At 39.8% G+C, this 27,990-nt stretch overlaps 1 protein-coding gene across 1 annotated transcript in view; it reads left to right on the top strand.

Annotated features, from left to right (window-relative positions):
- The window catches only part of timm50 (translocase of inner mitochondrial membrane 50 homolog), a 34,475-nt gene extending 10,629 nt beyond the window's left edge, over positions 1 to 23,846 (top strand). Inside the window, exons 4-11 of the mRNA XM_084126846.1 lie at positions 5,005 to 5,026; positions 13,017 to 13,075; positions 13,175 to 13,294; positions 15,621 to 15,725; positions 16,316 to 16,414; positions 22,597 to 22,753; positions 22,846 to 22,952; positions 23,038 to 23,846. Coding sequence (XP_083982972.1) covers positions 5,005 to 5,026; positions 13,017 to 13,075; positions 13,175 to 13,294; positions 15,621 to 15,725; positions 16,316 to 16,414; positions 22,597 to 22,753; positions 22,846 to 22,952; positions 23,038 to 23,136 — 768 coding nt within the window. The 3' untranslated portion in view covers positions 23,137 to 23,846. The remainder of the gene's footprint in view (positions 1 to 5,004; positions 5,027 to 13,016; positions 13,076 to 13,174; positions 13,295 to 15,620; positions 15,726 to 16,315; positions 16,415 to 22,596; positions 22,754 to 22,845; positions 22,953 to 23,037) is intronic.
- Positions 23,847 to 27,990: the final 4,144 nt, after the last annotated feature.

The following is a 27,990-nucleotide window of genomic DNA, read 5'->3' as shown; positions in this document are numbered from 1 at the left end:
GTTAAAATTTGGTACAGTAGCCTTTGTTTGCAATTACAGAGGTCAAACGTTTCCTGTAGTTTTTCACCAGGTTTGCACACACTGCAGGAGGGATTTTGGTCCACTCCTCCACACAGATCTTCTCTAGATCAGTCAGGTTTCTGGGCTGTCGCTGAGAAACACGGAGTTTGAGCTCCCTCCAAAGATTCTCTATTGGGTTTAGGTCTGGAGACTGGCTAGGCCACGCCAGAACCTTGATATGCTTCTTACAGAGCCACTCCTTGGTTATCCTGGCTGTGTGCTTCGGGTCATTGTCATGTTGGAAGACCCAGCCTCGACCCATCTTCAATGCTCTAACTGAGGGAAGGAGGTTGTTCCCCAAAATCTCGCAATACATGGCCCCGGTCATCCTCTCCTTAATACAGTGCAGTCGCCCTGTCCCATGTGCAGAAAAACACCCCCAAAGCGTGATGCTACCACCCCCATGCTTCACAGTAGGGATGGTGTTCTTGGGATGGTACTCATCATTCTTCTTCCTCCAAACGTTTAGTGGAATTATGACCAAAAAGTTCTATTTTGGTCTCATCTGACCACATGACTTTCTCCCATGACTCCTCTGGATCATCCAAATGGTCATTGGCAAACTTAAGACGGGCCTTGACATGTGCTGGTTTAAGCAGGGGAACCTTCCGTGCCATGCATGATTTCAAACCATGACGTCTTAGTGTATTACCAACAGTAACCTTGGAAACGGTGGTCCCAGCTCTTTTCAGGTCATTGACCAGCTCCTCCCGTGTAGTTCTGGGCTGATTTCTCACCTTTCTTAGGATCATTGAGACCCCACGAGGTGAGATCTTGCATGGAGCCCCAGTCCGAGGGAGATTGACAGTCATGTTTAGCTTCTTCCATTTTCTAATGATTGCTCCAACAGTGGACCTTTTTTCACCAAGCTGCTTGGCAATTTCCCCGTAGCCCTTTCCAGCCTTGTGGAGGTGTACAATTTTGTCTCTAGTGTCTTTGGACAGCTCTTTGGTCTTGGCCATGTTAGTAGTTGGATTCTTACTGATTGTATGGGTGGACAGGTGTCTTTATGCAGCTAACAACCTCAAATAGGTGCATCTAATTTAGGATAATAAATGGAGTGGAGGTGGACATTTTAAAGGCAGACTAACAGGTCTTTGAGGGTCAGAATTCTAGCTGATAGACAGGTGTTCAAATACTTATTTGCAGCTGTATCATACAAATAAATAGTTAAAAAATCATATATTGTGATTTCTGGATTTTTTTTTTTTAGATTATGTCTCTCACAGTGGACATGCACCTACGATGACAATTTCAGACCCCTCCATGATTTCCAAGTGTGTGAACTTGCAAAATAGCAGGGTGTTCAAATACTTATTTTCCTCACTGTAGATCAGTGGTGTGCGCGCTTTTTGTGTGGGAACGAAACCTGCGGGAATTAGTAAAATTATGCACAATACAAGCACTATTTATCCAGAGCGAATGAGACGAGTGAGTGAGAGGAGGCGGGTGCGTGTCACTTCGCCGTCGGAGAGAAGAGAGTGAGAACGCGCAGCTGACGTTATTGCCTGTGCCGCTGGAAACAAAATGGACCGGCTCAGAATCGGAGAATCCAGACAAAGAAACACGACAACAGAACAAACAGAGATATGGAGACATCAGAGATTAAAGAGGTCTATGAAGTAAATATATCTAATCAGAGATGAACCGAAATGAAAATTCTGGTCTGAAACCGAAAATTCAGGATGCACTTGGCCAAAAACCGAAACCGAAAATAGATAATCAATTAAAAAAATGAATAATCAATCAATTAATCAAACTTTTTAAATAATCATCAAGCCATGCAAATCTTAAATTAGTCCCAGAATAAAATGCATGTACTAAAATTGAAAGTAACTTGGACCGACACATCTTAAATTATGCCGGTGCCATTGTTTAGTTTTTTTTCTAAGGCACATTTATAAAAGCTAATTAAATTTCTTAATTGAACTATCGCTTAATCCTGGCTCAATCTAAGCCCTGTTTGTGAAACCAGGCCTCAAATAGCTAAAACTGAATTGTACAAAATATTAAAGTGTGCCAAAACAACATTTAACCTATTGTTTGAATTTCAGAATAAAATCGACTATAAAATCGAGAATCAATTTATAGTCGAGTCTTTGCTTCATATTTCTAATGTTTCTCATCCCTTTCTCACAGACAATCGCTGAAAAGTTAGATAGGTCATTTAGATTTGGACGCGTCAATAGCAAAAAAAGATAGCCGTGCACCCATTACTAATGTTTCTTGAAGGTCGAGAGAGAGAAAGCACTTCTCAGCACATAAGCGTCAGTTGGATTCAAACTAAATTGTATATGTAAGTAAAAACAGTACAGCTGTTGTAATATTACAGAAGAAGTGGTATCGGTGTATCCCTAGTAAAAAGGCTTGAGGTGTTTCCTCGGGAAGATTGCTACCTCAAAGCTTGTGTTCCTGTAGGCTGTGAATCACTTTGAATGGGCACACTTCGCAGTCAGTTGAGATGTAATGAGACTTGTGAATGGCGTGTGCCTGGCCTTTCAAAGATGAGTCACGCGTCTCGTGCACAAGACACTGAGCGAGACTACGCTCATTAGCCTTCTCAACAGAAGGTCTTGTCACACTGCCAGAATTTTTTCGCACCTCAGTCATTTAGTGTTCGGAAGGTCTCAAGAACATTCAACCAGTTTAACCTGTAACAGGAAAGTGTTAACCTGTAACAGGAAAGTGTTTTGGAAAGCACGCTGTATGTGCATTTTGTCCTCACCCACTGTTTCACATTTGACAATCGCACACATTTCACTTGATTTATGTGTTTACAAAAAAAGTGCTTGGCTGTTATCATTTCCTGCAAGCAGGAACAAATTTTACGTGACAGTTTAGCTCAAGGACTATTTTGAAAGGAGGAACCTTCACCAAAGCATAGCCTTCAAACAGACTGTTTATACAGCATTTGTCCTGTGAAATAAACTTTTGAGTGATGTCCAGAAACAAGAGACTTGAAGGACAGACTTAGCACAATGTGGTAATGTTTGTTGCCGACACTTCTTTGGTATATTGACCCTTTTGGACTGGTGGTCTCCTAACAGGGCACACTTCACATGTAGTTGAGGCCTTTTTGGAGATATCTGTGGAGTGTGCCAGGCTCTTGGGTGCCATTTTTCACAACCCAAGGTCTTAATTGAAGGGCACTTAAAGGAAGTGACAGTGTGAGACCAAAGGCTGAATCCTCTTCTCATAGAACAAAATCGAATCTTTATTGGTTCATATAATGGCTACAGTGGCTGTTGAAGTTTGTCTCTGTGCTTCAGCATGTGTCCTTGCTGAATAAAATGTTTATTTCTTAAATAAAAAAAATAAAAAAACTTACCAACCCTAATGTTTTGAATGGTAGTGTATTCACCTGGAATTCTAATTTATGTTGAACAGCAGTGTGTTTGTGGGTAGATAAGAGTACAGTGTAGTTACACTTTTTTCATCTTAAGTGGTTGTGGTTTTTTTTATTATAAAAATTCATAGCTCACTCATGGCAAATAAATACAAAAACAGATCTGGTCTGTTTTTGCTTGCATGCTCACTTGGCATTGACAAGTTGGCACTTGCATATGCTGCCCAGAGTCCTGTGTGTTAGTTCCATAACTTAATATGGATATAATTATCCATATGGCTATAATAATATAAACGGCAATCTCTCCCATTGTATTATCGGGCTTCTTTATCTTTTTATAATTTAGCCAAAACTTCTTCTGTGGAACACAAAAGAGGATATTTTGAAGCCTGTTGATAACCAATAGTTCTGTCCGTTCAATTTTGTCCATTGTATGGACAAAACAATACTGAGACGTTTCTCAAAATATTTTTTTTGTTTTACATGTTTGAAATGACATGGTGAGCAAATGATGACAGAATTCTCACTTTTGGGTGAAGTGTCCCTTTTAACAAATCGGCTAAATCAAGCAGTGTTTCCTTGTTTTCTTCAAATCTGACAAAGTGCAAAAATATAGTTCACCAGCAGGAGGCAGAGTATATTCTTCATTCTCAACAAGGGTGTTGATGCTTTTCTTAACACTATTTATTTATACTGACTATTTTCACTTAACCATTATAATATAACCATAACCATTATATATTATTGAGTGACTTTTGTCTGTGATAAACCAGAAAGTTGGAGCTTGAGGATTCAATTTTCCCCTTCAGCCCAAAAATACCACTTAGCCATTTGTCCAGTGGAGGGCGCCAAAGCGGTTCCAGTACAATATATGATTGCAGTAGTAGGAGAATGACAGTGGTTTTAAACAGGCCCTCTGCCCCCTGTTGTGCTGTGTGGGGTCCCAACAAGGCAGCATGTGGTGATCCTGGATCCCAAGTGGGCCAGAACACGCTGACAGATGCAGCTGAATATTCATTGGTCTGGCGCTTATTGGTGAACTGGTGTATTGTTATTAAAAGACCAATATATAATTTATTTATTTTTTACAATAATGTCTAACAGCAATATGCCAAAAAAGGTATTTATTCTAAGCACGCACTGCAGGTTTGTCGTCCACCACTTTAAATGCTCGAGTTCTTTAAAGCAGGATGGATTCTGATTGGCTGTCAATGTTTTTATAGTGCGTGTGTGCGTGTGTGCGTGTGTGCGTGTGTGTGTGCGTGTGTGCGTGTGTGCGTGTGTGCGCGTGTGTGTGTGTGTGTGTGTGTGAGGAAAAACATTTCCTTCTTTGGAATTCAGGAAACATCACAAAGAATTACACAATTTTTACATGGTGTCCAAAGGCTTCCATCCATTAAACCCTGTTCGTCTAAAAGACTCGTTTTTTTCTCTCCAAACTTTTACTGTTCATTTGGTGTGGGTGTCTAGTTTGTATAAAGACACTTGGTTGAACTCTGCTCATACCCACATGTGGTACAAACATAACTTGATATACCAGTGTGCATGAAGAACATGTCGTCTTGTACTTTAACTCTCTCTTTTTTTGTTTTTTTCAGATTCCAGATGAGTTTGATAACGGTAAGTTTATCTCCCTTCGTTTTTTAAACGATTTGGACACGTTCCAACTATGCTTTTTTAAATAACCGTAAATGATCTATATATTAGCCTAAGCGTGGGCCTGTTGTAGTGGCCATTTTATTCCTACACGCATTAATCCAATGTCTTACAGATGTTCACTGAACTGATAAGACTAAGAATTTAGTTTCACTTTGTTTAAAGGCTTTGAAAGGCATTGCTTTAAGCTCAGGAGGAAGTTAACATGACAGAAAGTTGAGAACTCCATTATTTGCAGACCTTTGGTCTACAAGCGTGAAATGCTGTTATTCCCCGTCCTTTTGAATGCAGAGTATTGTTGTTCGTTCCCTTGTGCGGTCCTTTTTTAGCAGATGAGGACCCTTCTGGCCTGCTTGTTGTGTGTTTGTTCACCTGTCAGGTTAGCAAGGCTCATGATGGATTTCTGGTGCCATGCAGCACTCTTTACCCAGTGCCAGCGGGTTTCAACCCACTTCACAGCCAAATGTTTCATGGGACCGAACCTCTGCACATGACCCCTGCAAGCATCAATCTCTCACATACCCTGATTGGCCCTTAACCAGTGGCCTGTGGCACATGTGCCAGTCACATTGGCTATTGTTTCATTGCTTTCATTCATGCTGCATTGACTCTTAATTGCGGGTTGTTGAATTATGAGGCTTGTGCCTCTTTTTTGTCAGTTTTAAAGGGTTGGTTTACAGAAAAATCGAAAATCAGTCACCAATTTGTAACCTTTTTGTCGTTACAAACTTGTACGACTTTCTTTCATCCATGAAACACACATTGTTTTTGTGTTTTTACGCATAAAATGAACATTTGACATCATTATTTTGGAGCTTGAAACCCTGTGTCCTCTTTCACTTAATTTTATAAAAAAAATATATATATATATATATATATATATATAATTTATATTTTATTTATAGAAAGTTCAAAAGAACAGCATTTATACATATCTTTCATAACATTACATATGTCCTTAATGTCACTTTTAATAAATGTAATATATTGCTGCTTAATGAAATAATATATATATATATATATATATATATATATATATATTTTATATTTACAGTGAGGAAAATAAGTATTTGAACACCATTATTTTGCAAGTTCTCCCACTTGGAAATCATGGAGGGGTCTGAAATTGTCATCGTAGGTGCATGTCCACTGTGAGAGACATAATCTAATAAAAAAAAATCCAGAAATCGCAATGTATGATTTTTTAACTATTTATTTGTATGATACAGCTGCAAATAAGTATTTGAACACCTGTCTTTCAGCTAGAATTCTGACCCTCAAAGACCTGTTAGTCTGTCTTTAAAATGTCCACCTCCACTCCATTTATTATCCTAAATTAGATGCACCTGTTTGAGGTCGTTAGCTGCATAAAGACACCTGTCCACCCCATACAATCAGTAAGAATCCAACTACTAACATGGCCAAGACCAAAGAGCTGTCCAAAGACACTAGAGACAAAATTGTACACCTCCACAAGGCTGGAAAGGGCTACGGGGAAATTGCCAAGCAGCTTGGTGAAAAAAGGTCCACTGTTGGAGCAATCATTAGAAAATGGAAGAAGCTAAACATGACTGTCAATCTCCCTCGGACTGGGGCTCCATGCAAGATCTCACCTCGTGGGGTCTCAATGATCCTAAGAAAGGTGAGAAATCAGCCCAGAACTACACGGGAGGAGCTGGTCAATGACCTGAAAAGAGCTGGCACCACCGTTTCCAAGGTTACTGTTGGTAATACACTAAGACGTCATGGTTTGAAATGCATGGCACGGAAGGTTCCCCTGCTTAATCCAGCACATGTCAAGGCCCGTCTTATGTTTGCCAATGACCATTTGGATGATCCAGAGGAGTCATGGGAGAAAGTCATGTGGTCAGATGAGACCAAAATAGAACTTTTTGGTCATAATTCCACTAAACGTGTTTGGAGGAAGAAGAATGATGAGTACCATCCCAAGAACACCATCCCTACTGTGAAGCATGGGGGTGGTAGCATCATGCTTTGGGGGTGTTTTTCTGCACATGGGACAGGGCGACTGCACTGTATTAAGGAGAGGATGACCGGGGCCATGTATTGCGAGATTTTGGGGAACAACCTCCTTCCCTCAGTTAGAGCATTGAAGATGGGTCGAGGCTGGGTCTTCCAACATGACAATGACCCGAAGCACACAGCCAGGATAACCAAGGAGTGGCTCTGTAAGAAGCATATCAAGGTTCTGGCGTGGCCTAGCCAGTCTCCAGACCTAAACCCAATAGAGAATCTTTGGAGGGAGCTCAAACTCCGTGTTTCTCAGCGACAGCCCAGAAACCTGACTGATCTAGAGAAGATCTGTGTGGAGGAGTGGGCCAAAATCCCTCCTGCAGTGTGTGCAAACCTGGTGAAAAACTACAGGAAACGTTTGACCTCTGTAATTGCAAACAAAGGCTACTGTACCAAATATTAACATTGATTTTCTCAGGTGTTCAAATACTTATTTGCAGCTGTATCATACAAATAAATAGTTAAAAAATCATACATTGTGATTTCTGGATTTTTTTATTTAGATTATGTCTCTCACAGTGGACATGCACCTACGATTACAATTTCAGACCCCTCCATGATTTCTAAGTGGGAGAACTTGCAAAATAGCAGGGTGTTCAAATACTTATTTTCCTCACTGTATATATATATATTTTTTTAATCTTACTGACCCAAACCTTTGAACGGTAGTGTTACATGCTTGATCGTTTTTCATCATTTGTCTTCCAAAAAATAACTAAATGAGGGTGAGTAAATGACGACAGAATTACATTTTTTTAAGGTATACTGTTTCTTTAAGTTTGGCTTCGTGTCAGTGAAATGGCTTGGTTTTTATGGTGATTTGACTGACGTCTTTATAACACCATCAACAACAGATACCAGTATGCTGTCTTCGGAGCAGGCATTATCATTAATAGAGTAAGAGGTAGAGACGCCACATATCAGATAAAAGCAAACCACCTGCGCTTTTCATTCACCTCTGATGCCAATTGAGATAACAGGCTGCTTTCGCTTGCTCTATGCAATCGTTCGGTCTCATAATAATTACGTAATTAATTCCACACGTTCCCTGAAGTGTCCTTTTCTCCCCCCACCTCGATTTATTACCTCCGAGCCCGGAGCGCTGCTGTCCAACACTAATGCTCTTATAGCTTTTAATGCCATAACGAAGGGCCATGATTACTTTAGGGACCGATGTGAAACGCCTACTCCCTCATGGGAGTGGAGAAGCAGGTTTTCTGCCTCCTGGGCCCATGATCACCCTGCATAAAATAGCAGAAGGCCAGCGTGGGGACGAAGAGTGGACCCTTGATGAGCGGCATCCTCAGGGAGAAGGGACAAGGCAAAGAGGCGCGACTGCAAAAAAAAAAACCTTTTCTGCCGTGCCAAGTGAAGGCATTCAATGGAAGACGCATACATGCACATCTTGTGCCAGCCCGCCGCCTCATACAAAGCTGCATCACTCAATTTGTACAGGATGGCAACTGGCCAGTGCCATAATTAATGGAGTCGCATGAATTTTTTTTTGTTATGAGATCATAGAGACTATAAATAAGTTGTCTTCTCTGTTTGTTTAAAACCTTGGAAACCGCTTGGTTTTATACTTGTGTTACTGGTATTTTTGGAGTGGAATTTAACGACAGATTCACCCATCACTTGGTCTGATATCTGAAATGACAAGTGTAGTCTTGTTTGAGGTGGTACAGTGTGAATTCAAATGTGCCAGGAGGAGGGGTTGTTTTGCTTGAGCTTATACATACAAAGATTTAATCTCCAACCAATCGCAACAACAACAAACTGGAAATAAAAAAGGATGGTTTGTGTAACATGCTCAGGTGTGAAAGCTCAATTTTTGTTTAAGGCATTGCACTTTAACTTAAAGAAAAACTTTTTTAAAAGTCTGTAACTAATGGTAACTATATAGCGTCCACACCAATAGATGATAATGTTCTGTTTCCTTCAGAAATTATTCTAATATGCTGATTTTCTGCTCAAGAAACGTTTCTTATTATTGTTAAATACAGTAATATTTTTATACAGGACTTTTTGATGGACATAGTTCAAAAGAACAGCATTTAGTTGAAATGGAAATCATTTGTAACACTATAAATGTTCTCACTGTCACTTTTTTTTCTTTTCTTTTTTGTCGGTTACTCCAATGTCCAGATGCATTCAAATACAGCCTCAAACATACAATGAGGGACAAAAGGGAGAAAAATAAATCCATAAAAAAAATAACTTCAGGCAGAACGGTAAATATACACAGCAGAGTAGGGAATAAGGAGAGGTTATTAACATGGTGCCAAAGAGGTGTCCATATCTGCCAAAAGTCGTTAGACTTTTGATGTGTTTTATAAGTGAGTTTCTCGAGTGGTAGTAATGCAGATATTTGAGACACATTTTGAAAAGTGCGGCACCTGAGGGAATGACCACAGAAACTATATATATTTCTTTGCCAGATAAACCAAAATTAAAAACATTTGTTTAGCATGAGTCAAACATTGTCTCCACTCTGATAGATAACAGATGCAATTCCAAAGAGAAACAAAATGACAACTTTAGGAGCTCTTGTAGGAAGTTATGTATTTTGGACTTTATCACAGTACCAAAAGCAGTGAATTTACAATTAAAACAGACCAGAAGAGTTTCTGTAAATGTTCTTCAGCCGTAATGGTGTGTGAGAGATTCTATTAATGAATTTATAATAAAGTTTGTGAACCCCCAATGAAGTATACTTAAGATACAAATTGTTACATACAGCAGACCAATCTGCATTATCAATTCCATGACCTAAATTCTTTTCCCAAACTCTCTAAAGAGGAAGTACATGTGTCAGACAAAGCATTAAATATAGCAGATATTACTTACTGTCGCTTTTGATCAATTTAATGCATTCTTGCTTTAAGAAAAGTATATATTTCTTCATCTTACTGACTTCAAACGAATGTGCTTAAAACAATTTGTTTCTAAATAAAGCTGCTTTGAAACAATATTTATTGTGAAAAGCACTTTACAAAATAGTTTGAAGTAAACATTTAACATCCCTCTGATAGTCTACACAGTGAACAGTTGTATATGGATCTTTTAAATATGAACATATTTAGCTGTTTTAATATTTAAGGAAGGCTTTGACGATATATTGGTCAACTATTAAATTGTGATTATTTCAGTTTGGCATCAAAAATGATTCAAAAATCTCCAGTAATATTGTAGAGTTATGGTTATATGGAGCAAAATATTAGATGTGTTTTTATTTTTTGTGGTTTTTCTTGTTTACATTACATTAACATTGTGTTTAGAGAACCTCCAGTTCTCAAAGAAAACAAACAGCGAGCTGTAGATCATCCAGGAAAATGTAGCACAGGCCTGGTACTCTATCCACAGATCGGTTAGGTTCCCATATGACAGCAATGAGAGAAGGGCTGCACCTAAAGACCACTTTTCACAGCTGCAGAAAGGAGCGATTGACAGGGAAGAAAAAAGCAAGAGGCTCCCAAAGAAAGGGATGGAAGAAAGGCAATTGAGTAATGGCCTTTGGCAAACTAGCGAAGCATATGCTAACCCAGTGCAGGATTAAAGGAGGCCTTTGTTGTGTCCAGAGGCCTAGCCATCGATCTTCCTCTCCCTCTCTCCTCGCCTGAGACTCAGTGGACATCCCTCCAGAGAGACACAGGCCCTCTGTGAAGCAACAATGGGACTCCTCGCCATTTACACTGACAAACAAGGTTAGCACAAGAGACTCTTCAAAGCGCACCCAGTGGTTCCCCGCTTCTCCGGTGTCGTCTTGGATCAGTCTTGGTAACGGTTCTTGCAACTGTTCAACCCTTTGTATTGATCTTGGACTTGTGGAGAAGGAAGGACTTATGCCGGGACAGATGTGTGCCAGTTTGGATGGAGTTAAACAGACGACTGGGGTCGATGTGAAGAGGATAAACTTTCTCTAAACAAATCTCTTTAGAAAACACTACAAGTAATACTGACAACCCCATTCAAAGGTTTGGGATCAGATTTTTTGTTTTTTTGGGAGAGGGAAAGAAATGTATTCTTTAATTCAGCACCTTCTGTCATTATTAACTCGCCTTCATGTTATTCTACTTTTCTGTTCACATTTACAATAGCCGCTTTCCGACCAAGTAGTTACAGGAACTTCTAAACAGTTCTATGAACTACTCTCCCCCAAACTCGGTTTTGTTGTTTGCGTTCGCACTGGCCAAGTGGCCATAGGAACTGGTAGGAGGGGTAAGGGAGTGACGCAAGCACGGTGACTTTTATTTTGACGGCGCGACGGACCTTTATTTTGGCGGCGCTGAGAACGCCATAGCAAACAATGCTCGCATTCTCTGTGTTTATTAGTTAGCGATCTGTCTAACAGTACTGTTTAATATGTTATTAGATAGAACTGATATAGAAAGTAGACAGTATATGAAAAAAAGGCTATTAGCCTATGCCGTGTGGTTGATGTCCAGTGTTGCTAGCTGGGCAGATAAACATAATCATGTTTGGCTTGGTCCCCTCAAAGTTGCGTTGGATTTTCTCTTCAGCATAAAGGTTTAGAGACCCATCTATCACTGTTTTCCATGTTTGTATAGTTAGTTTCTGGAGTAAATATATAGGCTATAATCTGTGTGTTAGCCTATAGCTGTTTTAAAAATGGCGGGTGCTGGTGTTCCGCGTGCGTTCGGTCAATCAGCGTACACTAACGTCACGGGTAGTTCCTATAGTGCTGGTTTAGACCCTACTCTGAAGTAGGACCTAAATTAGTTCCTCCAAATGGAGTTCCTAGAACTAAAATCGTTCCTAGTTCCTGCGGTGCGAACACGCCGACATCCGGGTACATTAGCCAATAGTTCTAGGAACTGTGAAAAGGTTCCTCCGGTCAGAAAGCGGGTAATGTGCCACAAAGTTAGAAAAGCACCATAAAAGCAGCCCTATAAATAATATATTTATATGTAATGTCTCTGAAAGATATACGCTTGATTGTTATAAGCGCAATGAAATTTAAGTCATTATTCACTCTCAAATAAAGTGATTCATCCACCTCAGGTGCCATGTTTGATTTGAGATCTGCATAATGATGTGCTTGTGGTGTTTTTATTAAACAAATCTAGCGTATGGCTTCAGAAGACTCGAGGTATAGTTATGGACCACTTTTACGGAGCTACTGTTCCTTGTTCAACAGGTGTTTTGTCTAACACGGCTACGTTTCTTCATTGATCCATTACTTTTCAGAAACAAAGCTGTGATGCTGATATCATGTAAATGGAACCTACTCACACCACCACTGTCTCTCTTCAACATAAGTATGATAAGGAGACGTCCATCTCGTCTCGCTCATTAGCCTCAAGGGAAAGCTTATTCCATTGGAGGCTGCCAACAGGCACATGCTCCCTCAAAGAGCGCAAACACTCCCCCTCCAAACTAATCCAACAGGAGAAAAGGAGGGATAGGGCTGGAGGAGAGGGTGTTTAGGCAGTTTGTGTCGTCCCTCCCCCAATCAACCTCCTTCCTCGTGCCCTGATGTTGTTGATGGGCCCCTTGGCGGGCTGGCTGCCTTAACAGACGCACAGCGAGCCAGGCAGGAGGCGCATGGAACCTGTGTGCCGCCACTTTATCTGTCCATTCTGCCGCTTGAGGTGGCATATGGCATGTGGCGATTGGAGGGAGCTAAAGCCATGAAAATGGGGCTAATCACTTTAGTTTGAATGATGTGGGGATGTTGTATAGTGTCTTGAAGTGACCATTAGTATTTGATGTGCTGACGTAGTTGTTATCAGTAAGCCCTAAACCATTTAAAATGACTTAACATTTAATATTTGCATTTTATACAGTAAGTTGAAGACGTACAAAGAGCTTAAAGAAACTATTTTTATTATTAATCATGAATGATATTTTATCGATCTGGCTACATCAGTTTATAATTTATTTATTTTTTGTCCTCTAGATGTTCCCGTCATCCAGCAGCTCAGAAGAACCTTCAAATATTTCAAAGATTACCGACAGGTTAGAGGATACAGAAAATAATCCCCATTTATATCCTCATAAGAAAGAATCTGAGGTACCAAATGTTTCTCTTTTCTTTCTCTTTCTGCTTCTCTGTAGATGATCATCGAGCCCACAAGCCCAAAGCTTCTCCCAGACCCACTGCGAGAACCCTATTACCAGCCTCCATACACTCTAGTGCTGGAGCTCACCGATGTCCTCCTCCATCCAGAGTGGTCGGTAGGTGTCACAGCTCAATTAATGTAACCAAGAGAACATCTGCATTTGAGGATCAAGTAAGGACCAATGTACACTACTGTCACTTTTGATCCTGAGCTCCAACCTTTCTACTTATCAAAGAATGAAATAAAATATATCATGGTTTCCACAAAAATATTAAGCAGCACAACTGTTTTCAACATTTATTTTTAAAAAAAGTTTTCTTAAGGAGAAAATCTGAATATTAGAATGATTTCTGAATGGAATCGGATCATGTGACACCGAAGGCTGGAGTAATGATGCTGAAAAAGCTTCACTTCAGAATATATTAAAAATAGAAAATATTGCTGGAACTGACTATTTGTTTTCCAATCGATTAATCTATTGAGTATTTTTCGATTAATTGAAAAAATCTAACTTTTTTCACACTTTATCACATAAATACCTTTATTTTGTTCTCTGTTTTAGGAAACGGCTGCCATACTGCATGTATAATAATTATAAAATAATCGAAATGCTGCTTAAAATAGTTTTAGGTTGAGTTTAGAATGTCTACTGCCCTTCTAACTGAGCTGTGGGACAAAGACTTAGCATTCTCAGAACTCTGTCTAACATGAAATTACTCTTAAATCTAGATTGTTTCAGTCTGCTTGATGCCAGTTCATATCATTAGACTCTAAATCTCTGGTAAAATCCCCCCCCAAAAAAATGTTACTCCTAATTGCAGGCCTATTGCTGTTCCAATTTAAACACAGCTGCAACCACTCTAGTATATTTTGTACATACTCTCTACGTGCTGTGTGTATATTTGTGCACTCAGATCCCATATGCAATAAAGTGTCTCTATTTGATTTACTATTAAACGACCCTTTGTCACTTATCTGTTTATTACAAACTTTCCTTATCAATTCCTGTTAATCGCATGAGGCCATCTGGAATGCTGTTTTGGGCGAACCACCTGTCGCCTCCCTTACCTGCTCCCTCCTTCCCTCTGTTCTCTCTACCTGGCCAGCTGTGAGGGAAGGGCCACACACAGGTGACAGGTGGAGCATAGCCTACCTGTAATCTGACACACCTCAGCAGACTGTTACCGTGGCGCACGGCACAGTGATTTTTGTTGAACCTCAAGTGAAGCTTTGTCTGTGACTGTACTCTTGTTTTTGGCTTTGTTTGACATGTATACTCCGATATAGGTGTTCGGTGCCAGATAAAAGCACAATTAAAGTATCTGTTACTCTAAATGATACAAAAGTAAGAATCCTATCTAAATAAAGAAGAATTAGTTGAGTTCGATGGTAAAATGCAATTTCAGTGACTAAAGGCATATATTTAACCCAGTCAATTGACGTAAAATGCTGCTTTCTGCTATGCCTTCTTTCTACTGACTAATGATCGGAATAGTCAGGCTTCCAGTTAATTATTGAGAAAGTCTTTCTAACTTCATGTTCATTCATAGATGTATTCCAGATGGGCCGTCTAAAGATATTTGAGTTTAAATAGCAATACTCGTGTATATGCAAAACATGTCGTAAATGGCATAAGACGTCCAGCTGTTGGCTGCTTTAGGCAAAAATCTGTTACGAATTTCCTTTTTTAATTTTTTTCTTACTTTAACAAGGAACTGACTGCATAAAAAAAAAAATGCACTGTATTTTGAAAGGAAAATATATTCACTATCGTTCAAAAGGTTGGGGTCGTTTAAAAAACAAAAACAAAAATTCAAAGAAGCTATTCAAGGCTGCATTTATTTGATCAAAAATACATTAAAACCGTAATATTGTGAAATATTATTATAAATTAAAATGAGTGTGTTCTATTTTAATATTTTATAAAATGTAATTTATTCCTGTGATGCAAATCTGAATGTTCAGCATCATTACTCTAGTCTTCAGTTTCACATGATCCTTCAGAAATCATTCTGATATGCTGATTTGCTTATTATTATCAATGCTGAACAGTTGTGCTGCTTAATATTTTTTGGGAAACTGTGATACTTTTTTCTTTTTCTTTTTTTTTTTTCAGGATTCTTTGATGAAACGATTTATTCGAAACTGAGGTCTTTTTGTAACATTATCACTTTTGGTCAGTTTAATGCAACCTTGCTGGATAAAAGTATTCTTTTGTTTCAAAGAAAAAAAATTGTACTGACCCCAAACTTTTGAATGATTGTGTATATTTGGATGCAAATGGTCTAGTTAAAAATAATTGTAATCAACTTTTAAAAAAAATGTCATTCTGTTATGTTAAATTATTCTAAACCCTATTGTTAGGCCTAATAAATATGTAAAAACATTGGACCTCTTTTTTTGAGTTTTAATGTTTTATGGATCTCCTCTGCCGCCTCTAGTTGGCCACAGGCTGGCGTTTTAAGAAGAGGCCTGGCATAGACTATCTGTTCCAGCAACTGGCCCCGCTCTACGAGATAGTCATCTTCACATCAGAGACAGGCATGGTGAGTCTCAGGGGTGGTGAGGACTGTTTACCACAATAATACCATTACGATTGGCTTATTTGTTTTTGCATACACTGTTTCAATTGCAGTTAAAAGGAAAAGTTTCTTGAACCATGCTTGGCATTGAACCCACTTATAATAGATGCTATTTTGGATACAGTGGCACACCTACGCTTTTGTTGATTCTACAAACACGTCGTCTTGTGCTCAAATATAACGTTTCCCAAATGATGCCATTAGTGGGACCTTTATGCTAAGCTTCAGTCTGCAAGTGTTTGTGTGTGTCTGTTGGTGTGGCACACTTGTAAAGTCATGCAAATGAGCCTTGTTTTGTTTGAACAGCCTTTTGCTGCTGGTGTTTTGTTTTATTCTAATGCATGCGAAAGTCAGTTCAGCTTTTCAGCAGTGTAATTTTTTTTTAATAACAACTAGCATTTGTAATGTGTGCTTTTTATGGGTAAATATGATGTTTAGATTTTAGATTTCTTGATTTCCCCTGCACGATATTTAACTTCACGTAAAGACAATCTCTCATTGTAAAACATAAAAATGATTCCTGAATGCTGCAATGTGTGTTTGTGTGTGGGCAGACGGCGTACCCCTTGATTGACAGCATAGATCCTCAAGGATTCGTGATGTACCGGCTCTTTCGGGATGCCACACGCTACATGGAGGGCCACCATGTTAAGGTAAACTTCAGTCTGCTTGCCTATAGGTCTGCTTCTCAGTATCATGCTTTGTTGGTGACGTGTGCAAACTCACTCTCAGTATTTAGGACACTTCTCTGTTCTTGTAAACAGTGTCTGCCACTTACCGTAAAATCCAGCTGTCTGGTATTTCACCCCAACAAGTTATTTGAGTCACATCAAAATCATCAGAGATAAGCAATATGTTGCAAACTATGAAGCTGCTTTTTTTTGACCAGATGTTGTGTTTTCTTGTACAGATGTTAATGGTTTATCTCAACAAAGACAACACGTCTTGGGGAAATCCATTTATAGTTTCAAAATGTTTGCTTTCATCCTGCAATACAGATTTAGTTACATTTGCTAATTTCCTCATTTATTACGAATCGCTCTGAGTAAAGCTCCTCCATGTGAATGTAATACAGTATGGTCTGATCTTATTGCTCAAGATCCCGGCCCCATGGGCCCCCTCTCCTGAGTGACCCGGGCAACATTATGGCGCGATGCCCCCCGTGTCTCTGCTGCATGCCGTCCTTCTGTTCGCCCATTGATTTCCCCACTGCTATGTCCTTATTCTTTTTTTCTTTTCTCAACAGCCCAAGACAATAGCAGTTTCTTCCCCTCCTTCTCTCCTCCTCCTCCCTTCTCTCTTCTCAGGCCTCATTAACCTTCTTCCCCCTCCTTTTTCCTTCGTTAGGCCGTCCGCCGTTACCTAAACTCTCTCCTCATTAGGCTTATGAATGGTGCACATCTAAAGCTTAAAGGGATACTTCACCTCTGGAAAGATGAATGTGTATTTAAAATAGGTAATTTATGTAGAAGAAATGTGAAGAAATTTTTGAATTTGGAGCTTTCTAGACTGAGAAAAGACAGAAAATGTATTTTTGGCTTATGTGGATGAAAGACAACAACTCCCAGAATGCACTTGCTTCGCTGCCCATAGGAGGCCACGCCTACCGGTAAGAGAGCGCAGTTGAAAACAACAAGGCTAGGCTACTATTGTGACTCCGTGATGAGTTTGCCAGGGATTTCGAGATCGCCGAAAATGTCCGGGATTCGGCTTTTGCGTTCTACAGTCGCCATTCATCATGTTTACTGTGGCGAGCAGGACGAGGCTGACGGCCGCGGGAGAACGGCGCGAGGCCGGTGGCGTCATCACTGAGACGCTGCGGTCTCGCATCTCTCACGGAGGAGCGGGAATTTTCTTAGCAATGGTAAAACGCACATCAACCGATCACTTGTTTAACGTTCATGTAAACACTACATTCAGATTCACCAATCGGAATGAATTCAGTTAGATTGAAACAAAAGGTGTGCATGTAAACAATGAATGGCGACTGCAGAAAGCAAAAGCCGAATCCCGGACATTTTGAACGATCTCGCCCGCCGGACAAGTCCGGGAAAAAGAGGATGGTAACCCCTATTTTTTACAGTCTATGGGTAACCCCTAATACTCAGCTTTCTCCACAGAACAAAAGCCTGCTAGTTTAGCTTCCAAAGAAAGACGGCTGACACTGTGTACATTCTGTGAGTGAGATCCCACCCTCTATGGGCGGGCTGAAAACATGCGGAACAACGCCTTCTACTGGCTGTAGTCTTTAGCCTCTGGCCAGAAAATCCTCCGATGACGCAAAATGACGATTTTTGCGTCATCGGAGGATTTTTTCCAGACAAAAAATACATCAATCTCTTGTCTCAGGGGGATATGAGGGTGGAAAGCATGGTAATTCGAAAATACTACAGGTTTTCTACTAATACAAAGCTTAATGCTAAATCCTGAAGTATCCCTTTAAGATCAAATTTACAATTGCATTAGTGTACAAATTAAATCAGTTTTTAGCATCCATGGTGATATTACAGTGTCACATGTTGCTGGAGGGTATTATAGAATTATTTTATTCTTTATACACAAGTTTCAGGTCTTTTTTTAAAAAGAATTGAATACTTTTATTCAGCGATGATGCATTAAAATGTTCGAAAGTTACAGTCAAGACATTTATAATGTAACAAAATAACTTTCTATTTTACTTTTAAAACAAACTTTTAAATGGTGGTGTATAAAACATTCTAAAGGTATTCATTTAACTCTGTGTCCTTAAATGCATATAGTTAAAATACTATTATTAATATCAAGATTTTACATTTAAACTTGTAGAACATGTTTGGATTGAAACAAATTAGAGCAAAAGTCTTTTCTAATTTTCATTTACTAAAATGTTTCCATATAACTGATATATCCAATATTATTAAAATTATATACTCTTTTGTCTAAATAAAATAAGTAGATCATTCACCAAAGTGCATTTAAGCATCTCAATATAATAATGTGCAGTCATGAAAAATAGATGATCATTTTGAGATTTGCTAAAGATTGCATTTAACAGTGTTTTTTTTTAAGTGAACAGCAAAGGTATCCAGCCTTAATTGTTAATGTGCAGAATTGAAACCATTTTCTATTCTTACAGTCACGCTACTTGGTAACTGCTTAGTGCTCGTACAGAAGTAACAGTGTATGCATGCGTATTTGTGCAATAGGTCTTCACTCCGGTCACATTTCACCACTGCCTGTCTGGCCTTGTCCACCAGACCCCCATCAGCACTCTCTCTCCATCCACCTTCTGCCAACACACGTTTATTTCACTCTGCTTCACCCTCCTCTCCTCTCCTCTCGCTCCCCTCCCTCACCTCCCATCTGGCCCTCAGAAGCGGGAGGGGGAAGGAGAAATCAAATGCAGTCGAATGAGTTTCCTTCTGAAGAATTAAGAAGGAAAAGCTTTAAAAAGCTGCAGATGAACAAGAATGTATGACTAAAACAGTTTGTTACAAAAACGTGAAATAATTGTGAAACTGGTGACATGACAATAATGACACTGAAAGCAAATTCTACAGCGCCATGATGCATTTTGGGCCAGCATGAACTTGATCGCTTTGAGTGATGCATGAAGGAAGAGTTCCCTGGTATTTATAAGAATCTCACGAATGCGTTCAGTTTCCCAGGATGGCCTTTCTGTTGGGCATGTTTATGGCAATGCAGACTGAATTGCGCAATATCACGGAATTTGGCAAATTATGGATGAATAAATCAAAAGTAGGGCTGTAAACAAATTGCGATTATTGACTAGTGTGTGTCATAAGACTGCCATTTAATTATGAAATCTGCATGCTGTGTGAATGAGTGGCGCAGTTTCATCAACAACATGTACCGTATTTTTCGGCCTATAAGCACACAAAATATACACACAAATACACAAGAAAAACAATACAGTTCTAGCATAGGTGCCACAAGAGTGGCCGAAACTACATACTTTACCTTAAATGAAATGAAAACTAAACAAGCTTGTTGCCCTGAGCTGGAGGAGAAAGCTTGCAGAACAGCTTTCTCCTGCGGTTGAGTGTGTTACTGTGCAGATATGTTTTGTAAATTCGCTTAGGCTTGGCATTTATAATAAAAATTGTTTATATAAACACCACTAAGTTAGGTTATGCACTACTATTTTACATTATTTCTGAATGTAATAAAATGCGACTTGTCTGTTCTTTTTTACAACGCCAATTTTGTGTTTTATGAATTTAGTTAATTGGACATGCTCTTTGATTAATACAATTTAAAGGTAAACTATGTAACTTTTGGCCCTCTAGTGTTTAAAAAAAAAACTGCATGCATTTTGCGGAAGAACATTGTTTTGGTTGTGCTTCAGCTCGGTGACTGTGTGGATGAATATGGTTATCCTACTGCTCATAAAACATGCACTACTAGACTTAAAAGATTTAACCAGTTTAGATGGAAAGGATCTCAAACGAACTCGCTGAAGACGTTACTGTAGCAATACCCTCAGTTCTCAGTATCTCTGAAAAGCCAGTGTTGATTCTCGATTTATTACGAGCTCTGTGACTTGCTTTCTCATTTACCAGCAAACTCTATTCTACGTTTTTTTTTTTTCTTAAAACGGGTGATTTCCCGGAAGTTCGAGATTTAGCATTCTCCATGTCAACCTTTCTCGCTCGTTGTAACAACTAACCTATGGCACTCTTACACCATACACGCGTCAAAGTAACCCGAGCACATATATGCAGTTTCCGGCAAAAACCATCCCGCCCGGTCATAAATATAAAGTTAATAGACTTACAGAATCAGGGTCAGACAAAAACACATTTTGGAAGGATTGATGATGTATTGACTCGTTATTTAAATTTTGTGGAAAATGGAAGAAACTGAATTTGTGAAAAAATAGAACTGATTTGATTGGGCCCTACCTTTCTGTGAACTGTTTCATACAGATATGACACCAGTAGATGCTTCTCCCCTCCCCCAGCCAAGGTCCTCCGCACAGATGGGGGGGGCGAGCTGGGCTTTGATTGGCAGGTGCATAGCGTGGCACGTGCGTATAGTCAGCGGCACGCTTCCTCCGGCTCGTGCTCCAATGTTTTACCTGGGGAATTGAAGAGGCTGTTTGACTCGGCAACATGACACTCTTATGCCCAGCTGCGTTACACAGCTCTGCTCACACACCCACACTGAAGATCACTGAATACACACTAGCTACGTAAAACGTACTAATTATCGTTCAGTTTCACATTTTGAATGCGATTTGGGCGCCATTAAGCTCGCCTGTTGCTATAATCCATAAAAATCTCATTATTTATACATGCACGCTCATACACTCAATAACAAATACACTGAAACACACACTCGCACTCCCGGTGGGGTTTGGGCGTGTCTCATAGGGAAAGCAGATGCGGGTAATTTATTGTAAATGCTACGGAGTGTGCCGCCGTCAAGAGGGCTTTCCTTTCGGGGCCCCTCCATCTCTCTCGCACACGCAACTTTTTCAGTCTCTCTGGGGGATGCTGATGACCTCAGTGATAGAGAGAGTGCAGCGTCCCTGTCCATCTGCTCTGTAGGACCACCACTGAGACAGCTGGCCCGGATAGAGTGTGTGCGTGTGTGAGCGAGCGAGAGAGCGAAAACTGGGGGCAATGGGCTGGTGTTAAGTCTTTGCACCCCTCCACAAATGCATAGGTGTAAATATGGTTCACATCAGTGTCACACAAACGTTTGGGGGTGTGAGAGGTCACATTTAACCTCAATTTGTATGTATAGCTGTGATAAGTAGACTCAGACTGGACCTATTTTGCTAGACGTCAGGCCATTTGAAGCAATAAGCAGCAAGAGGTCAAGAGTTAGTGATTTTACCATGGGTAAGGGGTTACAGTACCACACAGCCTCAAGTGTTTTTTTTTTTAAACGTTAACCACAGCCATATCATTAAAGAATGCAATGTTCAGCATATATACAGATAGATAAAAAATATAAAATAAAATATAAAGAATATACAATTTTACAAATTTGTGTATATGTATGTGTGAATGCCCAGCCAAAAAAAAGTTGCTGTTTGGATTTAAATAAGCAGAGAATAAGCATGATTGGGTCATTATTGCAGTGATTATTATGTTTCTAGCATGTTATATGTTTGGCAACAGTTCTTCTAACCCTAAAGCACCTTTTCACACTGAGAGCGATTAAATGGCGAAAACAATAGATCCCTATGGAGCTATTCACACTGGGCGCGATCAATCGCAACGCGACAAAGTGAGATTGTGAGATTTTCTTTCTTTCTCATCGCCCTGCAATGAAACAAGCCGTCCAATTAGATTTGAGCTTAACCAAGCTGCTGCTTATTTATCTTCATTTACTGTTGTATGTTGTGCAGCGGATGAGGTTAATGCCAAATGGGAAACCTACGAGATGCATACATGAGGAAAAATGTATTCTCGGTCCGCGTCATCCATCGCGTTCAGTGTGAAAGCTCTGTTCGTTGGCGATTCGCTTGGCTTTATCGAGTCACGCTCAGTGTGAAAGGGCCTTGATTGATGGAGCGTGTAGTTTTTTATTTCTTAAACAACTACATAGGAAGACACATCATCAGGCTCAAATAGTGAGAGAATGGTTGGGAGGGAGCATGAAGAATTTTTTACTCATGAATTGGCACCTCTGAGTCCAGACCTTAAATTCACCTCTTGATGGAAATGTTATCATCAGTTTTTGGTCAAGATCTTGTACTGACAATGCAAGAGTCAAGCACTCTGTAAGGTCTACTCCAGCACATCCCAAAGACTCAAAGAAATTAAAGTCTGAACAATTATTTAAAAAATGATATTCACTAATGACTCTGTTTGTCTTGCAGGACGTGTCTTGTTTGAACAGAGATACCTCCAAAGTCATTGTGGTGGACTGTAAGCGAGAGGCCTTCGGTCTACAGCCTTTCAACGGTTTGGCGCTGTGCAAGTGGGACGGCAACTCAGAGGATCGCACGCTCTATGACTTGGCCGCCTTCCTTAAAAGTGAGTATGCATGTGTGGGGCAAATAGATGTTGTCAGATTGTATTGTATTGTTCATTTGTACAACTCAATTGACCTTGTATATGGTGTGTAGCGATTGCCATCAGCGGAGTGGAGGATGTGCGTTCAGTATTAGAGAACTACGCCCACGAGGAAGACCCCATTGAAGCTTTCAAAAGAAGGCAAGCACAGCTTGCACAGGTACTCATCACATTTTCTTTTTCCCTGTCAGGTGTCACATTTCAAGGTGTTTGCTAATATTGCATGAATATTTTTGCACACACAGGAAGAAGAACAGAGACTTTCGGAGCTTGCGCAACAGAAGAAACAGGGAATTTCATTAGGTACCATCGCAGGTCGTTTCTGGTCTCGGAAGCAGCAGTGAGGACTCGTCCTGCTCACACCCACCTAAAACGGTCCCACCTCGACTGTGACCAGCCGTTGAGATGAAGGTCATAGTCAAACAGGTGGACGGTGTATGTGGGCGGGAGGGGAGAATGGGACCAGAAGGGCATGCGTGGAAAGAACATCCAATCGGCTACACTGGAGGGATGCTACCTTGTTACAGGTGTTGGGATAGGAGCGAGCGACTCCAAAAGACGTTTCATTCCTGTGGGAGATAGCACTTCCTGGACAGCAGACACAGATACGGTGCCCTCACTTATGATCTCACTGATTAGAAATTGTTTCAGGGTTGTTGGACTTGTTCTTGTCCACTTCTATGGCTCCCTCATCTCTGCAAGAGCAAAGAACTGCATAGCACCACGTGAACTGAAGAACTGATCTTGTTTCCATCATGTAGGCCCCATTTCAAACCCATAACTGATGCTGTAGGCAATAGCCTGATATTAGACTCCCATAAGTTCTGATCATGACACGGCACATGAAGCAAAACCTTGGATTTGTGTCCATGCTGCCAGCAAGACTGTCTTTGTCATGGTGATTCTGTTGCAGTGTGTTGAGGAGAACCTCTCAAATAAAGCGAGCTCAATCCGGTGCTATTTCAGAAATGGCCCATCATGTCTAAGGATGTGCTTTGTATTGCTTATGTTGTGAAACACCCAGAATATCTCCAATAAACAAACCATAACATAATGTGTGTGATGTGTGATGTCATGGTATTTTATTTTCAATGCTGAAAGGTCTTATCCAGAGCAAATCTGCCTTCATCACCTTTAATTGTGTTGCTTTCAATGACAAACTTGTACTGTAGTTTATCATAAATCATAATTTGTTATATATATATTTATGGCAGGTAGTTAAATGTGGTCCTGAAGTAAACACATAATGTAATGTAAACAAAAATAAACACGCTGCCTTTTTAACACTGCATTTTATGGTTTTATTTATTATTAGTGCCTTTTATTTATTTTTTTAAAAGTGCACTCTTTTAGGCCTTTATGTTTGTAAATAAAAAAAATATAACAATTGCAGAGAAATTAATGTGAATTGTTGATTTTATTGAGTGGCTGCAGTATTTATTTCAGGAAACAAAATTTTGAGATGAGAATTAGTTAGAATTTTCTTGCCATTTTCAAATACTGTTCTGTTCTGTATGGTCTTTGATGCAAAAATAATAATAAAATGCCTTAAAAATATAATCAGACTTAAAGAATTAGATGGTTAAATGTAACTAATGGATTTGTTGCACATATTACAAATTCATACCCTACTGTAAAAGTCGTTATGTTTGTGAACACAAACTTGTGTTCCTTTTTCTTGTGTGAATTAGAATCCAGTACGAAATCAGTTTCTTTTACTATTAACTTCAACACTCTAACTCGATCTAAGTGCACTTAAAATAACACCCAGTCACCCACATAATGTGGACAACCTCTCTGACCGACCGATGCCCCAGCAACACGCTTCACAACGCACACAATTTGAGTCAATTGGGAGACAGAATGCGAGGTGTTAAACTTTTGTCAATGTCACACCTTTGCGTTTGACAGACGCACACGTGCCAATTATGCCTTTATGGTAACCACTGAGTTGCACGAATCGTCTGTCTGGCCTCTGCAGAGTAAACTAGTGAGTAAAAATGAGGGGACATCATTCATTTGTATTTAGGCCTATACAAACAGGTGAACAAACTTATAAACTTTAAATACACGTTGTCATATGACGTAACTGCAAAGTCTGACGAGCTTTAAATTCATAATTTAGAGTAGGACATGACGAAAGAAGTAACTTTAGTAAGATAAATTAATTCAGTAACCGCTCCGAGTGTTTTTGATTCATTTTAATTGAACCGGCTCTTGGGAGTCATTCGTTTGAGAACCTGATTCATTTTAAAAAAAAAACGACTCATTAAAGCCATTCGCCTGTGATTCGAACTACACTGTTCACGCTGACTCACTTAAAAGAACCGACTCATAATGGCAAAGCGCACTGAATTTTTGATTGACCAAAAATAATCAGCTGAAAAGAGTTATTCGTTCGCGAATTTGTGTTCATAATAAGTAGGCTACAAAGAGTAGGCCTAGCCTACACTGATTATGTACAGTAGTGCGATATAACCGAAAGTCATACAAATCACTCAGTTCAAGTAGGCTAGCCTATTTTTTAATGGTAGGCCTACGTATTCCGAACTCGGTTCTCGGAAAGTTTGTACAAATGTGGCACAACTGTTTTCCCAGACCAATGAAATGAAGTTGCCAGTTGCAGAACAGATTTTTTCCAAAGGTGTGAACAAATGACATGCGAATTAAATGACACCTCCGAGCATCATGCACGTGCAGGGAGCCTGGGAACCGGTCTCCGTCGGGCACCGCGTGTCGCACTTCACACCTTGGAAGAGGGGCACCAATTCACATTTATGGACGCGCCTTCTGCCACTGGCTAACACCTCACCATAACTGTCGCCATGTGTCATTTCACCCCCATGTGCCAATCCTTCCCCTCCCGCCAGAATTCACTAGCACCCACAGACACGCTTTATCCCAGCAAACGCGACGACTCTCGCACCGTTTGGATGTTAGACACGTGGATGGGAAAGTGTTAAACACGGGCGCGCAAAGCAAAACATCTAGCGCTTAATTTTGTAAGTCGCAAAAGCGGGCGATGAAACCATTATAGTGGTGACTTTATTACACTTATTAATGTACCCGGGGTAAAGGGGGTTGGTGTAAGTTTGATCTATCGTTCACCTATATCAGGAAACATCAGAGATGCAGCATGCGCGTCTTCGATTGAGCCAGATGGCTATTGATTTTGTGACTTTTCCCCGCTTTCCCCTCATCACTCTCTTTGTCGAATGAACATAATGGGCACACGACACCTATTTTGCTGAACATGTACCCCATAGCGCACATCAATACGAGCTTGGGCACGCGCACGTATCTCAGAATGGGGCCAGGTCAAAAAAAAGTTAAGTTTTCTTATTTTATTATGAACCTAAGTTACGTTTAAAACTACTTTTTAAAAGACATACCTGGAAATGTGACTACCTTAAAATGTATACATAGGCCTACAGCTAATCCATATCCAAAAAATGAACAAAAAATATAAAAATGCTAAAATGGTTGTTGGACTGCGTATAGCCTGGTTGCATTATTAATTTAAAAAATATACATTGCTTTGAAATTTATGGAGGAAGAACATTAAAATGTTACCATTTTAATTTGGTTTTCAATTTTAATAGCTCGAATAAGTTGGTAAGTTGGATATTAACATTATATTGTCTAATGACATGGCTATATATTGCATTAAACCACACAATCGCTGTATGGTGCCATTCAACCAAGAGCCATGATTCGCCAATCCCAGTTATTTACTTGCTTTTCTTGTTTACACAGATAATAACTATTGTTTACGTATTCATCCTTGTGTTCATCAGAAGCCAAGAAACCAGACTGTCTTAATAATTGTCCGACAATAAATTAACAATAGAGGTCCTTCTTAACCCCCTAATCATGGTGCCGTCCAGTAGGCAAAGCGTGCCTGGGGTAAAGATGGGGCCAGCGGAGGCACGCGCTGCACTCATTAGAATCACAATAGAAAATCACTAAAGCACGAGCAACAGTTTGGAACGCGGCGCATTGTTCGCGTGTCTCCTCTGTTTACCCTTAACATGAGCGACATAACCTTCCTTTCATACTCTGTTAATGCATTTGCAAAAGGAATTTTTTACCTGCAGTTCTTTTGTGTTCCATTAACATTTCAGCAACTTGCTGTTGCATGCATGTTGTTGCGCATTCAAGTAGCTAAACTTTGATATCATGAATGCCAGTTGGGGTTATTTAAATAAACTTAATGAAAATAAATACATTAGTAAAGAAGACGATAAAACATTCTATATAGGCCTAGCCTACATTTCCATGTGTGTGTGTTTATAAATGAAGAAAGCGAAGCGCAAACAGTGCGCAGGTGCAAGGATTATCATACAGCTGTAGTGAGCGAGTGCCCCCCTCCCGGCACACGTACACACACTCTTACTGCAGAAAGCAATTATCTGCAATCTTAAATGCTCTGCGCACCCCCCACCATTTCACCCTCTTTACCAAAGACCTACAATCCAAACCCAAGATAACAAAAGAGCCCTCCGGATCTTTCCAGGGCACAATAAAGCGCTTGCCGGTTTAACGACTCACACGCGTCAGAACAATTACAGATTTTAGGGCTGAATAAAATGGGATGAGCAGATCACCCCCAACCACCCCCTTCCGCGATCGGTGACGAACATTAATTCTTAAGACGAAAACAAACTTTTGGAGAATTGCGTGGCACGCGGCATCGAAAAAATAATAAACTGTGCGTATAGTTGGTTAAAGACATTATGAGCCATTAATTCGATTTTTTTTCTCACATCCTTAAAACTATGGCAAAAGGCACAGGTTTAATAACACTCCAGACAATTGTTTATAAAAATATATATTTTTTAAAAGGGGTTTCGAATTTAGGATATTCCTATAGGCCTAGCCTAAATTTTGGGAACACAGTGTGGAGCATTTAAAAACAAAAGTGATTTGGCGTTTGAAATCATTTAGAAACCAGTGCAGTGTAAATATTTAGTTAATATTTAATTTGCTTTAAACATTAGCCTACTTTTTAAAGTTTCCAAACGCCTGTGTTATTTACAGTTTATATTGTTCTGTAATATGCCCTATATCTCTTTTACTATGAAATGAACGTAAAGCGCCATGATGCACATTTTAAAGCACTTTTTATGAGTTTTTCATTACATAAGCCACGCCTTCTCTTGGCTCGCTATTTAAACCCCACGCGCACTCCACACTCC

Source organism: Abramis brama (genome assembly GCF_963993115.1).
Source record: "Abramis brama genome assembly, chromosome: 10".
Classification (NCBI taxonomy): domain Eukaryota; kingdom Metazoa; phylum Chordata; class Actinopteri; order Cypriniformes; family Leuciscidae; genus Abramis; species Abramis brama.
This window is presented reverse-complemented; position numbering and strand designations above follow the sequence as displayed.